Here is a 17034-nt window from a genome sequence, read left to right on the forward strand (position 1 = left end):
GAATAATAAACATTTGCCTTGTGTTTCATGAACAAGTAAAACTTTATTCACTCGTTCGTTAAAGCTCTATGATTTAAATGCTATAATCGCAACACACATGTTATGACAAGTTTGCGAAAACTTTATCCGCGAAACTCGGTTTGGACTAACACGAGGTTCTATCTAAGATACAAGGTACAAAAAGTTGGGGTTGGTTCCATTGCCTTCGACGAACAAATCCCACAATCAGAGACCTTTTCGCTTTTAGTGGCAGTTAAATATTTCTTCACGCTTTTTCTCAAAACTCAGTATGAAAAAGTTATTAAATAAAATGCTTGACATATACACATTATTCCATAAAAAATACGTTCAACTCTGCAACTCGAGAAAACAATTTTTCTCGAAAAATTTATGACAAGTGTCAAAAATTACAATATTTAAAAAAACGCATTTTTTTAAATTTTGTTACGATATTTTTGGTCGAGTTTACACAACTTTGTAGCTAAACTTTGTATTTTTTACATTAATGTCACTGCCGATGGTAAACGTTATTATTCACAGAATGTAAAGCTGGCTTTAAAGTCACGTAACTCATTGTCAGACAAAAAATTGTAGTAAAATTAAAAAAAAAACATGTAAAAAATATTGTAGTTTTCGATATTTAAATTTTGCGAAAATATTTTTTATTAAGCTACAGAGTGTTGAAAGTATGTGCTCTTTTTTCGAGTTTTAAAGTGTAAAGATAAGTGTCTTTTTAGGACATCTTTAAGACGTCTTTGTAAAAACTTTTAGAAAATTAAAGCAAACTTTAAATTTTAGAATGCTTTTTTAATTTTTTATCAGCGATAATTTTTCACCGAGTTTCAATGGTTTGCAGATTGCTCGATTTTGAGCGTTTGAAAACTGTTTCTTATTTATGTTAAAATATGTATGTACAACTTTATCAAATAAAAACTAAATAAAAATAAACTGGATCTAAATTATAAATAAATAAAATTATATTGCTTAGAAAATTACAGTAATAGAACAATGTATAAGAGAAGTTAACCATCTCTCTAAATAGCATCGTTGTCAGTAAGTTTTGCTTCTCTGATCGTGGTTTATCATGCGGACAAGAACGTTTTCGTTCGCATTACATCTCGCTAGTCTGTTGCTTAATCCTTTACGATAATACGGTACAATTTGTGTATGCATTAGTTACAACTACACAGCACAAAGCCGAAACAATAATCTGCTGTTGCTACATGACTAGGATCTTATTTTATGCTACAGCAAACAAGAAACAATAGCAAAGGGTCTCTCCTCCTCTCGTCTGACATAATCATTCTTATAACAAAGAATTTGTGTTTCGACGTATTTATATTTATATATATATATATTTCTATATTTTTTTATTATATAATAAGTCGTAAATGCACTTGAGGCTCCGGTCTAGTCGGAACGTTCGTTCTTCATTATCACTCTGGTTTAATTAGCCTAATTAGAGCTAATTCATACCGTTATCGTTTTACTCTGAGCATCGCATTAAGTATCAAATACTAATAGTATTATTATTAAATGCCGATATAAGTAACATTACAGTTATTAGTATTAAAAATGTTATTACATATATTATAATTAATAAAATAAAATAGTAACGTTAATGTCAAATACAATTGTTCTGTTTCAAAGAAAAAATTTAATATGTTAACTGCATGACTTATTAAAACATTCTTAATATTTCATTTAAATTATTTGGAAGTTAAACTATTTGCAAAAGTATATATATATATATATATATATATATATTAAATTAGAAATAAAAACTTAATATAATATTTAATTCTTCTTGAATATACATTTGAGAAATGCTGGCAAAAAAGTTATCTCTGCGTCAGTTTATTAATTAATCAATAAACAATTAAAGTAGCTATCCGATTTGCTATATGACGATCGATTCGACTAGATCAGTATACTTCGGTTTACTTATCGATTACATTATGAAAAGAATACATTGCCTACAACTTTCTTAAATTCTTCGATTTGTGGATGTCTATCAAATATTTTTGATCAGGAACAAAATATATGTTTTCTTTGGATTTAATGCAACAACTACAATCTGTTAATAATACATTTATATTTAACTGTATAAATTTATAAATTTAAAGATATTTATAATTACACTTTTCCATTTTGTTACAGTTTTAGATTGTTGTAGGCAAATGTTTTCTGCTGTGAAATTAACAAAAGAGAGGTAAATCTAAGAGCAGATCCAGAAAAAGGTTTTACCCATTGAATTCTGTAAAATTTAAAAACTATATGCCCAAAAAAATTCATTAACTGCAGTTTCAGAAAAATTTTATCGTTTTGTAAAACATAGGAAAATATAAATTAATGAATTGATTTGATCATTAAATCAATAATATGTCGATAAGCATATTTAATTTTGTCATTAAATTAAATAATCTTAATAAATTAAATCAACTTGCAAAATAAATAAATTAATGAACCAGCGTAACGGTGCATCAACGTAACGTGAATTAATTTTGATGGTGAGATGATTGATTAATTCGTGAGCGTTGGGTCATTATATTATATTTGTGCTAACAAATCATATTCACAGTAACATACAAATTTAACACATACACGAGTGGTGATTACAATGAAACCTTGCGTGAAAGTAATTAAGTCTTCGTATCGTCTCTAATTTATTTATGAAAACTTGCTAGATCCGCCCTCGAATGCATTATCTCAGAAATAGTGCTCAGAAAAACCATATCACGGTACATACTCAATATTGCTATGCGACACTGTCGAAGTAACGCTACATGACACGTTATATAGGAGCTGGCTAAAGAGACAGTTTAATATCCATCCCTTTACACTCGTTCGCAAATTTTAAGCATTTATTTCTTTTTTATCAAAAAAGTTTTCTTTAAATATCTTTTTTAATCAAAATTCTAAAAGTATTTTGAAAAGTAAAAGTAATTTTTTTAATTAAGATAGCAGACAACATTTTTCTATCATATATCGAGAAATAATATATTCATAAGATACTAAGCTACGTATACATATATGTATATTCTGAATTTAAATTGTATAAAATTTAAGCTTAAATTTTCTAAAGAGAATAAATATATGCTAATACACAATGTAGAATAATAACACATAGAAATTCTGTAATGTCTCATTTGAATAAAGATAATAAAATGATAACGAAATCGCGATTAAAAGATTTTTGAGTGCAAAGAGATAGATACATTGCTAAGACTTGTAGAGATTTTGCATTAAGCATGGCTAAATTTATTTTCCCGACAAGCCTCGATTAATCATTTTCCAGGGAAACATTCGACGAGTGTTTGCGTTTGGCGTGGCATAGGCATCTTTTATTGTACAAACGGCCAAACATCATGAATAATTCTGATTTAAACTCAATAATTTCTCACACACGCGCACACATACAGATTACCGAAATTTATTACAATTAATTTTAATATAATTTATATTTACATATATATATAATCGATGTTAAATAATTTCTCCAAAATGTTAATTTAAGTAATAATGATCTCAATTTAAAAATCTAATTCAGTTTTAAATTCTTAATAATTAAAATCAGAATTTAATTGTACGTAAATTAGATATAAATTGAACTTTTCGACATTTTCCGACGGTTTATACTTATGCTACTAAAATAAATACTATTTTATTTATCGTAATTCTAAGGAATAATAATTTATGTCTTGTAGAATTGTCTCCAATATGGGAATATGTGTAGTTCAATATTCAAAGTATTTAGAGAACAATAAAAAAAGATCATGAGTGAATTTGGTCGTTTGTGTACACTTGCGTATTCTCCATCGGCCTGCAGACTTGAATCTCATTATCAAGTAGAGTTCGCGCTTATTATCAAGAGATATTGAAAAAACGTCTATAAAGATTCGTAATACGTGGTACACATTAGAAATATCCTCGAACGAACAACATCTCGCCGATAACCGCGTGCTATCTTTAAGAAATCCACGAACTCATCGTAATTAGCTTAATAGCGACTTAATTAATTCCACCGAGAATGATTACTTTCAGTCGTGCTTTTCTCTCTTCTTTCTTTAAGTACACAAATACAACTATTCTTTTGCAAGCTTCGGTGTTTTGTGCGCATGTTCGGTTACATACAAGATCTCTGAAAGAAGAGATACGCTGTGTGCTTAAACTTGGAAAGATGTAGCAGTGATCTCCACTAATCGCAGCCCGAACGACAAATAAGCTACTTCCCTACGAGAATCCTTATTCGATTAATGCTGATCTTTAACGAAGCTGCCATTGAAAACTTTTATAAGTTTGGAAAATACCACTTCGCGATGTTGCAAGATTTGCTGTTGCGAGAAAAGCAATTGATTCCCTGATCACTTTAACACTCATATTATTTTTATCTTAGAATGCAATTTAAACCAGAAATCATATTTTATAAAAGTTACGTTAACTAGCAATAAAATGTTATCAGTTAAAATATAATTTTTTGCTTCACAATACAATTAATGTAAAATCCGAAATTAAATCGTCGCTGTAGATAAAGAATCGATCATGAAGATTAGAAAACGTTTTGTATGGTGATATGTAAAAGTTTGAGAAGCCAAGAAATATTGCTCGGGAACAATCTTAGTAGCTATCAAGAAATGCTACTATAAAAATTTATCCTTTCAATATTTCACGTCTAATTTATTATACCTTCAAAATTACTAAAATTTTTGCACTACTAATATTCAATCTTTATATTATAGCAAAATCCATTATAATTTCAATATAAATGTGTACAGTATACAATCGCTAAATTATTAAATACAAAAAGCCGCACAATTTATAAATTTAGAATAATATTATCAGTTAATAATAATTTTAAAATTACAACTGTTTGATTTTAATGCAAATCTCTTTAAGAACATCTCTAATTGGAATTAATTTAACCCTGAAGAGAAGGTAAAAAGACAGAGGGATTTCGTGTGGGTTTCGCAGCTATCATCGTTTCAAGCTTAAACATGGAAATGTCTTGATAAAGGGCACGATCTTCTTCTCGCACAAAGCCGGCCCAAAAAAACAACGCAAGTAGCTAGTATTAGATATCGCTCGAGTTCGTCTAGTAGCACTTGAAACGATAGTTAGAAGCCGCGATCGGCGATGAGGGGCCTCTGTTCCCTTAACGACGTGAGAAGCCAACGGCGTCTTGCAATGGTATGATGAGTCGTATCGGGAGATTGATTGCGATCGCTCCGCTCTTTTCGCTTTCGTTTCGGATGTAGACACTGTACCCTCCCTAGCAGATGCAGCCACTCTCGCCCTCCGACTCGGAACCGTTCTGCATGGGCGATTGGTTCTGCAAGTCGACAGCTGCTTTTGTGTGTTAAGGCGTGTTGCATTTTCAACTTGCATTCCTATCAACTTTTAATCTCGCGATCTGACCTCGCTTTCCTTCCTCCTGCGGTGTCTCTCAAATTGTACACTCTTAAAAAACTAAATAATATATTAATCAATTTCCTTGCCAACGTCTCTCTGTTTCGTGCCGATAGAAGAGGTAAATGTGTGTTTCGAAAAGAAAGATGTCAATAAACTCATGCGATTTTTGCAATTTGGTAATGTTATTTGGCTCAGTAAATACATTATTGCATTTCGGTAAACATTTGATTGATAACTTTAAACCTAATTAATGCATGTTGATATTCCGATGAGATGCTACAATCGATTCTTACAAATCAGATTGAAGTATAATGCCACTCTTAATGATACTACGATAACGACAAAATGTTTAAATCAGTTTTCTAGTATTGACGAAATTTTTTAACATTTATCTATTGTACTAATGACTGATGTTATCAAATCAACGATTTTGTAATCAATTTCCTTTTAATTAATAATTCTTTATAAGATACAGAATATGTTTCATTTAATTACGCACAATATCACGAGTTAACTTTTTCTTATCAAAGCTAAGGTGACAATTCAGAAGCGTATAAAAGTCCAAAATGGGACGGAGAGTATCCTAAAACTACTGAGTTTTTTTCTTTTTGAAGCGCGGAATCTCGTACAGCAAGATACAATAAAACAGAATAAAAATAGATTAAAAAACAGAAGTTATAAATATAATAAATAAATAGAGTAAATGTAAAAAAATTAATTAAAAAATTAATTCTCACTGAATATTAAAATACAATTAATTATATGTATAAATATGTTACGTCTAATTATGTGAACTGAATATAAAGAATAAATATTTTGTTGTATCTCTTACTTAAAACTATCTATATTAATTATCAAGAATAGTCAAATTATTAATACAAAAAATCTGCCTTGTACGCGCGTGTGTGTGTGATGTGTGTATGATTTTGGTAACTTATCTCGCTAATTATGCTTGAAGTCTTCTTCAAGATTCCAATTTAAAAAAATATCGAAGAAAAAGAAGCAAGCCAAGCAAAATAAAAAGTTAAAAATTAAAAGAAAAATATAGTAAATTATGGGCTAGAAATCAACATAAAGAATTATAGTTTTGCCAAATTCTTCTTTCTTTATATCATCGGTAGTTCAAATTTTTTACATAAATTAGAACAGCACAATAATAGACAAGTAAGTCAACAAAAGAGATATTAAAACAGTCAGCTCACCGACAAGCAAAGATCTTTTCTTTATTCACAATTCATATTTCGCTTACTATATGCAAGTTTTGACAGAATATTTCCTTTCCATTATAAACTATACAATGCCAATTAAAAAAATCACGTATAAATAATATTTCCACAAAAAGGAATAGAATATTTTGATTCACCGAATATAAGTCCCGAACTATATAGGGTTTTTTTTTATTTGTGTTTATGTGCTCTTAAAATATTTGTAAAAAAGAGATAGCTGCTAATTAATTATCCACAAATTTCGTAGAAAAATTTCTTTTAAATATTTTTTTTTTTTTTAGTCTTGTCTTATTCTTATTTTCGTCAATCAGTATCTACATATTTGGAATTTGCTCAGCAATAACATATTATGTTTCAGTTATATTTTTATCCTTACAGCGCATCAGATAAAGCGAGAAGTCTATGTATGATTATCCATCAGGACTTGATTTAGCATTGTTGAAAAATTTAGTTTTAATCATCTCAGCTATATTTACATATGTATTTACTCTACATTCGTAATTCCGAAATTAAGGCATTTTTTTGTTAAATGCTAAATGCAAATGCAGTTGCTTTTCATTTATTGCACATGCAACACTTAATATCTCATTTTTAGGAAATGTGATAAATAAGAACACGGAAAATGCGGTTTCTCGATCTCTTTTTCAGTGTGAATTTGAGCAACTATCAATGTATATTTAGTTATACGCGTAGAAAAATAATATACAATATTAAACGGTCAATATTAACAAGCGAAATAAGATTAGGTGAATTTTGGGACTTTAATAAACGTCGTATTAATTCTTTTAGCTGCAATTCTTAGATGGCGGAAAAATTTCGATAAAACCAAAAAGAAAAAAATTATGCCAAACAAATCATATTGCGAAAGGTGCCTCATATTTTTGATCAAGAACGTAATTCTCACATCAAAGCCGAAAAGGGATAATAATCCCTTTTCACGATCGGCTAATATACAAAAACACGTCATTGTGTAAAAGCAGTCTTAAGCTATGTGTGAAATTATATTTTTTCTCGTTTTAATAAGAATCGTTGCTGCTAAGTGCACGTGGCTTTCCAGAGGTATACCGATATATACCGCGGAGAGCACAGGCCAAATGTACCCTAACATTCTAAGTTATTAACTTACAAGTTAACTTAGCTCATAGCTCAGTGTCTTGTCTACCAACCAGGGCATCGAACGGAAACAGAAATATTATTTCCTCGAGTCACATCGAAGTAAATTAATAAATTAATATTGATGTTAATGTGTTAATAACAATATGCACTTCCTAAGAAAATTTATTCAAAAAAAGGTCGACTTTTCCGAAAAAGGAAAGCAAAATATTTTTGAGCAAATAATAATATATCGATATTAACTATTAATATGAATACTTTATTATTTACTTACAATGACTATCGAAAAAAATCGATCATTTTCTTAGGAATTTTCTTAGAAAATCAGTTTATACTTTTCGAAAAGGGTCCTCAAATCGCTCCAGAGCGGATCCTATTCAGAGCTTATCAGAGGGCCCTTTCGATTCGATTCGATTCGATACCCTGCTACCATACAGGCCGGCGACGAATTAGCATGCACAACTGCTCTCCGAAGCTTTCAGTTCGATTGGCGTGTCCTTGAGCACTACCTCTTGCACTACGGATTAAAGAATGTATTAAGGAAAACACAAAAGTATAACGTAAACAAATGGAAGATCCGATAGATCGCTAAATAAATTCCGTTCCGAAATCAAGAGCTAGAACAGAGCTAGAATCAGAACAGAGAGCGAATAGTGCTTTAAAAAAATGCAAAAAATGTTAAAAAATTAGAAAGTGTTAATAAAGATTTTATATCTCTCTAAAAACAATATTAAATAAAATAAGTCAAAGTATATAATTATGATAATTTTATGTCCAATATTCTGAAAAGAATACTGATAATTATAATATCAATCAATTATTCAAATAAGAATTTGAGTGATGGTAAACGACGATCGACGAAGAAATAATGAATATAAGACGACGAGCAGTCGACAATAATGTAACGCGAAATGTTTGTAATAATGGATAAGATAGGAATTATATACACGTGAAATGAGAGAAGTCACCGCGAACATCCTGAAAATGTGCCATGCAAATTGCGTGCAATAAGTATCTTACTCAAAGGATACTGTCTTCGGGTGGCTTATTTTCGGTGGAGTCCATACCCGGCAAAGCCGCTGCTACTCTTCTAAATAGCTAAAATTACAATGTTTTTATATATTTTAATCTTACAAACATATGTTGATAGTTTTAATTTTTGTTTGAAAATAGCAATTTTAAATGTCTCTTTAATTATATTTTTAGTTTTTGAAATAGTTAAATTAAAAATTTATATGATTGATTACTTGGATAATTTTATGATTCTACTTGTTTTCACTTAGAAAAATCTCTCTATATGTCACATACGTAAGAAAGCGAAATAATTACTTGTTTAACATTGTAGCCGGCCTTAGCACTAGTTTCGATAAACATCACATTGAGTTCCTTCGCTTTTCGCTCGCCTTCTTCCGTCGAAACTTGCCTCTTATCACTCAAATCTGTTTTATTGCCCACTAGCATAATTATCACATCACTTCCTCTTTCAGTCCGCACATCGTCTATCCACTTTGATGTTTGGTGAAACGAGTTGGCGTCTGACAAATATGCAATCTTAATTTTATATTCATTTATTTATCGGGTGTATCAATAATAGTGTTTGCCAGTAACAGTCTTTTATTAATATAAACATTTTTTGTTCGTAATATGTTAGAATCTACACTATCTTACAAAAAATACGGAAAACACTTTTCAAATGCTGAAAATCGAACAATTTTCAAATCAGTGAAACTTAGCGAAAAATAATCGCGGACAAAAAATTGAAAAAAAAACATGTTAAATCTTGAAGTTTGTACGTTCACGTACTTTAGACCGTTTCTTAAAAAGTTTTTATCTTTACGCTTCTAAGCCAAAAAAAGAACATATTGTTTGTTCCCAAAATTACATACGTTTAATACTCTGCAGCTCGATAAAAAAGTTTTCTCATAAAATTGATGATAAGAGTAAAAAACTACAACATTTTACCTGTAAAACGCGTTTTTTTTAATTTTGTTATAATTTTTTTTACCAAGGTACAGAGTGTTAAAGATACGTGTTCTTCTTTTAAGTTTAAAAGTAAAATAAAAATTAAAAATTTTTTAAAAACGGCCTAAAGCACGTGAAAGTTCAAGTTTCAAGCTTTAAAATGCTTTTTTAATTTTTTGTCTATGATGATTTTTCATTAAGTTACAGCGGTTTAAAAATTACTAAATTTTAAGCATCTGAACGTCTCGACACGCGGCAGAACAATGCGGCCGACAGGCTGAGTGCGCGCCATTTATACGGCATCGTGCGTATTAATGGCGCGCAGCCAATTGGCTCGTTGATCGCACTGCTCTGTCAAACACTTAAAATTTAGTACTTTTCATCAAACCGCTGTAACTTAGCAAAAAATCATCGTAGACAAAATTAGAAAAGCATTTTAAAGCTTGAAACTTGTATTTTCGTATACTTTAGGCCATTTTCTAAAAATTTTTTATCTTTGCATTTCTAAAGTCGAAAAAAGAACAAGTATCTTCTACATCCTGCAACTCAATAAAAAAAATTTTTCTTAAAAAATTTATGACAAGTGCCAAAAACTGCAACATTTTATTTACAGAACGTGTTTTTTTAAATTTTGCTACGATACTTTTTGGCCGAGTTACGCAACTTTAAAGCCAGCTCTACATTTTGTGAATAACAACGTTTAACATCGGCAGTGGCGTTAGCATAAAAAATACAGATTTAGCTTCAAAGTCGTGTAACTTGGCCAAAAAAATCGTATTAAAATTTTAAACAATGCGTTTAGCAGGTAAAATGTTGTAGTCTTTGGCAGTTGTCATAAATTTTGCAAAAAAAAATTTTGTTATCAAGTTGTTAAAAGAACGTAATATTAAAAAATAAAAATGTTTTTTTTTTAGACATAAAAGTGTAAAAATAAAAAGTTTTCAAAAAACGGTCTAGTGTGTGAAAGTACAAACTTCAACCTTTGGAGTGTTTTTTCAATTTTTTATTTACGATGATTTTTCGCCGAATTTCAGTAATTTAAAAGTTGTTCGATTTTGAGCATCAGAAAAGTGTTCTGTATTTTTCGTGAAGTGGTGTATATTACTAAAAATAATAAAACTTATTAAAACAAAAATTTTAAATATGTCACAAAGAGTTATTAGAAAAACCAAAGGAAGTATTGCGATATAAAAGTCTGCGTTTTTTTTCTGAGAGATTTAAAAAATTAAAAATTCAAATTAAGAACAACTGTTTTAATAAAATTATATAAAGTATATTTAGTAAATAAAAGAATATAATTAAAACTTGCTCAAGAAATATATCCCGTTTTCCAAATATAAGGCTACTGGCACACAGCTTTTTGATACACCGTATTTCTTATATATCCAGGTGCTTACTGGTAATATCGTAAACAACGACCGCAACTGTCGAATCTCTGATGTAACTAGGTATCAAAGAACGGAATCGTTCTTGCCCCGCTGTGTCCCATAGCTGTAATCTCACAGTTCTGTCTTCGAGATACATAGTTTTGCTTAAAAAGTCTATACCTATCGTAGCCTGCAACATATCAGTGCATTACAATATTAAAAGTCATTCAATGAATGCGTTATCGTTATGCGTTATTTTAAGCGTTATTTGAAACTTATTTTTTAAATAAAAAAAAAAAGAAATTACATTCAACTTAAAAAAGTTAAAAGGATAATACGAACTAACTGAAATAAAATGCACTAATATGTCAAATAAATATGTATAATAATTAGTATAAAAAATGTGAGATATTTAAATGTTAAAATATTTAATTATACTAAAGTATCATTTTTTAAAATAAAAATTCTATAAAATAAAATATTATAAACGTATATAAGTAACGAGGCAGAAGAGTTATCGGTGTTCTGTAAATTTTTTTTTGTCGATTAGAAAAAGTCGATATCTTGAGTCCCTACTGCCTCTCCTGCTAGCATTAGGTCTATTCGTTCTGACTGCACTTTCTTATACTCTTTCTATATTTGGAATATATATATTTTTCTTGATATTTTATTTCCAGAACGTTCTGATTCTTAGAAATAGATAACAAGCTTATAAAATTGTTTAATCTTATCTTTTGTAAAAACAATTGTGTTAAAAATTTACATAATTTTTTGATTACTATTTAACTGTAATATCGCGTTTTGTTCAGTCTGACATCGATTGTTAATCGCCAAACCAATAAAAACAATTTAATTATATAGATAAAACAAGTAAAAGAGAAGAAATTAAAGAAATTGATGTAAATCTAAAGCATGTAACAAATAATTCATCAATTTAACACATGCAACAGTAACTAATCAATTAATACTCAGCAATTAATAACTAATAAACGGATAAATTACGCACCTGGTATGTATTGTCAAAGCTGTCATACATAAACCGTGTAATAAGTGACGTCTTCCCAACTGCAATATAAAATTACATTGCTCATTTATTTTAATTATTTGTATTTCTATAAACAATTTCTATGCGTCTGCCTAGTTGTTTGCCCCCCACATTATGCAAATTTAATTAAAAAATTATATAATGCGATATTTATTAAATCTATGAATATTATTATACGATATTTACTAAATCCATAAAAAAACAATTACAAATTACGTCTACAAATTACAATTACGTCTAAAATTACAAAATTTAATTCTTGAATTATAAATTAACATGTTAATAAAATTAATGCCTGAATTCAACTTCCTCATTGCTAATATTACGATAGAAAAAGGGGCCGTATTTCTAGGAACATCTGAACGAAATAAATATTCGCCGTTAGCTATGCATTTAACACTAAACGTGGCTACCGGAGTGTTATTCAGCAAAAAGCCACGATCACAAGATTAGCGCGTTTGAGCGCTACACGCGCGGCCGGAACATAGTGAATATAGTAGTGAACACAGCGACGCGGTGGGGAATATTGATCTATAACCTAGAAGGGTACTAGGCGACGTCGAGAAAGGTCGTCACCCCGGACGTCTGCTAGCCGAAGGACCGGACTTCGAAGCAGCGCGCACGAAGGAAATCGATCCGTTTTCGTGGAACGTCGACGCACTCGTTGAATACACTTTATCGAGAACACTCACCGCTCTGCTCGCCGAGAAAGACGAGTTTAAACTTCCGCAACGGGTTGCCGAAATCGCCCGAGGACGACATGTTTTTCTCGCGTACTTATACGAATTATTGACAGAGCTAAAACCGGCGGTCTACGTTAACAGCGGTAACTTGATTAACGCGTGTTCAACAGTCGCTCCACCGAGTCATTTAAACGATCAGCTGCTACGGTCAACTGAAGCCTCCGCTAGCACTCTCGGATTATTCAGGGCCGACAGCTTGACAGCTCACGACGCTCGCTTGAATGCCACTCCTTTGACGCGAAGCGGCCACGTTTAACGGGGAAGTGACGTCGCGAAGTCGGGAAAACGAAGTCGCAGGCGGCGCTACCGATTTCCGAGCGGGACGAGCAGGCTGGAGCAGACTCACTGAGGCTCACAGTTAAGTGTCTGATGCTAACTAAACATTCCCATGCGCAGTGGACAACCAATCAAAAATGTTCAATGTTACTAGTGTTATAAGAATATGAATTTATAATACAATTAGACCGTGTGCTTCAGTAATAAATCTTGGAAAAAATGTCGATGTTGCGATAAATCTATTTTTATAGTCCACGTGAAATGATACTATTGAATCATATGGGATGGAATTTAAACAAACGAGGCACGCACTATTGTTTTATCGCGGCCGAAATTTTATTGTTTAAACATAATATAATGAGAAACGCATCTGCATATATAAAGTGACCAGAAAATACTGATAGAATGAAAGAGAAAGAGAGAGCAAAAATAAAGAGAGAGAGTGAGAAAAAGTTCAGATGGCGACACTGATATACTCATTTACTTCACGTTTGCGCACTACATTTTGTTCTAGAAAAAATTGACAAAATTGTGCTGCAGTATATACTGTGCTGTGGTTGTACCCGGTAGGTTAGAAATATATATAGTTTTTAACGCTTGTTGCTTCGGTTTTTATTAATAGGTTTATAAATTATTCTGAAATATACTTGCAAATAAATTTATACATTTTTTGTATTTTTACAAATTATTACTTCAATTATTACCATATCCGGTGGATTAATCTTATATTTTAATTTTGCACCCTAATTTAAGATCAATTTTTGATTGAATTAACATTATTCTGTAAAAATAGGCAATTTTTGGACGACTTTTTAAATTAGAACCTTTATATATGTCAAAGTGATATTCTGCGACAAGTCCTGCGATTGCTATCTCAGCAGAAGCTCTAAATTCTTATTTGCATTTCCTCTCAATAATGATATTAATTAGATTATTATTAGATTATAGAAGATCATAAACTAAATATATTTTGTCATCTCATAACAAAAGCCGAATTATTATTTATCTTATGACTAAATTAACGAGGTAATTCACAGTGGAACAAAACTAATCTAATCCTAAATCTAAAAAATATCCTAAGAATAAAATCTAACATATTAACTATTATTCAAAAGAAAGACCATACACACAAAATTTACAGAAGTTTTTCCAATATGTATAATTCAATTCTGAATCAATAAGGAAAATTGCAGAAATTACTTCTGCTGCAGTAATATTACTTTTTTTACATTTTTGTCATATACTCGAATAAAAGCACGCACACAAAAAGCATAAACAGCCGTTATATACACATCACAGAATTGCATGCAGCATAGTCTCTTGGACGAAACTATTGCTGATGTATTCGATTGTTGTTCGTATTTCTATATGGATCCTCTATGACAATAGAATTGCAGATTAGATCGTAGCCGGTTCTGTTGAATCTGAAGAAGAACAGTGAGAAACAAACTGGGAATAGAAACGCAAGCACGAAGTTCTTCGCCACTGATCGGCCTAACGCCAATGGCAAACCCAGATCAGTCCCAGGGCTTACTAAGACTAAATTTGGTTCGTTCGGACGTTGCACAGGAGTTATACTTTGACACTGAACCACTCGCAAGCCCATTATGTACTTGCCAGGAGTGGCGCCTCCGATGTATCCATAAACACCGTGTTGAAGCCAAAAGGCCTGAAATGTTTTAAGAAAAAAAAATATCATGAAGTGATTATTTTTGCAAAAAGCTTGAGATATCTATTTAAAAAGTACAAACCTCGAAAATGCAAACTATTACACGATGAATTATTTCCAAGATTAAAATTCCATAAGTCATCTCTAGAGCCATCTTATAATCAATACGCAAATTTGTTTGCAATAGATCTAAATCTTCGAGGTCTCTGAAAAAGTACAAATCATTATGAAAGATTGCATCGAGGTATTATAGAATAAAACATATAAAAAAAATAAATAATCTTTAAATTAAAAAAAATATTTTTAAAAAAAGGTAGAAAATGCAATGAAAAGAACATACATAAAGTCGAAAACATCGATCGCGATAAAGGTAATGGAGAACTTCAAGAGAAACAGCATCGTCGAATCTATTACTTCTGCGACAAATCTTTTCCAAATCGAAGGAATACGATATTCGTAACCTAAAATAGATGAATTTAAAAAGGACCATTTTTATATACAATACTCTGTTATCTTTATTTAAATAAAGTTAAAAGATTCAATTTCTAACCGTCAGTTCCTGGAGGTTGATAGGGTCCTGTGGGTTGTTCCTGGAGCCTCCTTTGCCTTCCCGAATCGTTTTGTCTGTCTACATTTTCAATTACTACTCCTTGTCTATTCAGCACAGTTGGTGTTTCACTTGGTTGGAAAGATGTTGAAGCTGAAATAATGTCTTCCATTAAAAGGCAGTCTAATCTTCGAATTAGAACTACGTATTAATATAAAAATCATAACATATCTTAATAAATTGAAAAAAGTTACGAATAGATTTCACAAATTGTTCTCATAAAGAAAAATTTAATTTTTCGTACTTTGTTTATATTATTATATAAAAATATTGTAAATTTTATTGTATTTAGTTTGCATTTATTTATTTATCTTTATTTTGTACATTTATTTCTATAATATCATGCTTGTTAAATTCTGTTTTAATTTTATGTAAAACATAAAATTAATAAAACTGTATGATTTTTAAAAAGAAACAATAATTTTTAATTTCCGAGAGTTTATCTTTTAAAATGATTCGCGCTCGTCATACCGGGTGTCGTTGAATTTGCAATGTGACCCGACATCACATAATAAGGAAACATCGCCGCAACACTTTGCCAAGCATACGCCTCGCGAAGCCATTCCTCTAGCTTTTTAAAATATTGTGATCTTTCTTCCGCCGGATTTAATTTATTTTCCGAAATCTCCTCCGATATACTATCGTTGTTGTCGTCTGCCATTTTGAGTTCTTGTCGTACCTGCAAAAAAAACAAATTAGTTTGAGAATTATTTAAGTCCTCATAGTTGTCGATGTCATTTACTGTTCCAAATTTCTCGCCTCTTTCATTTAATGCAATGACAAGATGTAACAATTGTCGTATAGCGATTGTCACAATTATCACTTTACCGATTTAGCTTTTACTGATTGTGAGATCAGTTGACAAACATGACTGTGAGATGTGCCGAAAGAGAATAAATAACTACACTGCTAACATCACTTAACGAGAATGAGAGTAAACTACTTTCAATACCTCTGTCGTAATCAGTCACTGCGCATTTACGCCCGTAATACATAAACGTGCTAACTATCGCCCATCACTGACGTGTATCAAATCAAATGGATACAATGTGTCGCTCGTGACGCTTTTCGCAGTAGAGAAGATAACCCAACAAATTTTCCTCAGCGACAGCTGCTGATTTTCCCCTAGGCTTTAATTGTAGGAGAAAATTGTGAGTTTATACCTAAAACATCCCTTTGATCTAGAAACATCAAAATATCATAAGAATTTAATTTATTTTTAGTTGTACATTTTTAAAAAATTATTTTTATTTTTTATAATGTTAATTATAAAATGGTAATCTACAATTTTTCTCAAATTACGGCAAATCTAATGAAATAAAAAATTTAAAAATATTGTAAAAATATAAAAGCAAAAGGAACAAATTGTGCTAGAGATTTTCTTTGCCTCTAGTGTCCTCGCAAATATAACATACCTGCTTATAGTTCAGGTAGAGGTTTAGGATAAACGGTTATTTTTATTTGTGTGCTTCCTACGAATATTTATCATGTCCATTATCCATTTATTTTAATGAATTATATAATTACGGTTGCTCCAAACTTACTCATTTCTTATTTCTTCTTCAGTATCTTCTTCGGTGTCTTGCGTGCTATACAATCGACGCTAAGAGCTCAAGA

The 17034-nt window shown here is 30.8% G+C and overlaps 2 protein-coding genes across 5 annotated transcripts; both read right to left on the minus strand.

Moving 5' to 3' along the window:
- Positions 1-18: 18 nt before the first annotated feature.
- On the minus strand, positions 19-13288 carry Rab6 (RAS oncogene family member Rab6). Of its 2 annotated transcripts, none has more exons than XM_067349908.1 (6): positions 12815-13288; positions 12084-12142; positions 11108-11267; positions 9078-9283; positions 8780-8846; positions 19-5343 (listed from the first exon to the last, which is right to left on the minus strand). In XM_067349908.1, exons 1-6 carry the CDS (start codon positions 12882-12884, stop codon positions 5270-5272), a joined length of 636 nt encoding a protein of 211 aa, XP_067206009.1. In that variant the 5' UTR covers positions 12885-13288; the 3' UTR covers positions 19-5269. The 2 variants fall into 2 exon arrangements, with proteins under 2 accessions (XP_067206009.1, XP_012226879.1); XM_012371456.2 differs by lacking the exon at positions 19-5343 and adding an exon at positions 5572-8265 and having other exon boundaries at positions 12815-13260.
- A 987-nt stretch (positions 13289-14275) lies between these two features.
- LOC105674846 (protein FAM8A1) lies at positions 14276-16528 on the minus strand. 3 transcript variants are annotated; one of them, XM_012371453.2, is made up of 6 exons: positions 16370-16528; positions 15889-16096; positions 15361-15510; positions 15151-15271; positions 14893-15016; positions 14276-14810 (listed from the first exon to the last, which is right to left on the minus strand). In XM_012371453.2, the coding sequence occupies exons 2-6, from the start codon at positions 16076-16078 to the stop codon at positions 14472-14474; spliced, it is 924 nt and encodes a 307-aa protein (XP_012226876.1). In that variant the 5' UTR covers positions 16079-16096; positions 16370-16528; the 3' UTR covers positions 14276-14471. The 3 variants fall into 3 exon arrangements, with proteins under 3 accessions (XP_012226876.1, XP_012226877.1, XP_012226875.1); XM_012371454.2 differs by having other exon boundaries at positions 16246-16518; XM_012371452.2 differs by lacking the exon at positions 16370-16528 and adding an exon at positions 16177-16321.
- Between the last annotated feature and the right edge of the window lie 506 nt (positions 16529-17034).

The sequence above is a fragment of the Linepithema humile genome, chromosome 2, assembly GCF_040581485.1.
Source record: "Linepithema humile isolate Giens D197 chromosome 2, Lhum_UNIL_v1.0, whole genome shotgun sequence".
Lineage (NCBI taxonomy): Eukaryota > Metazoa > Arthropoda > Insecta > Hymenoptera > Formicidae > Linepithema > Linepithema humile.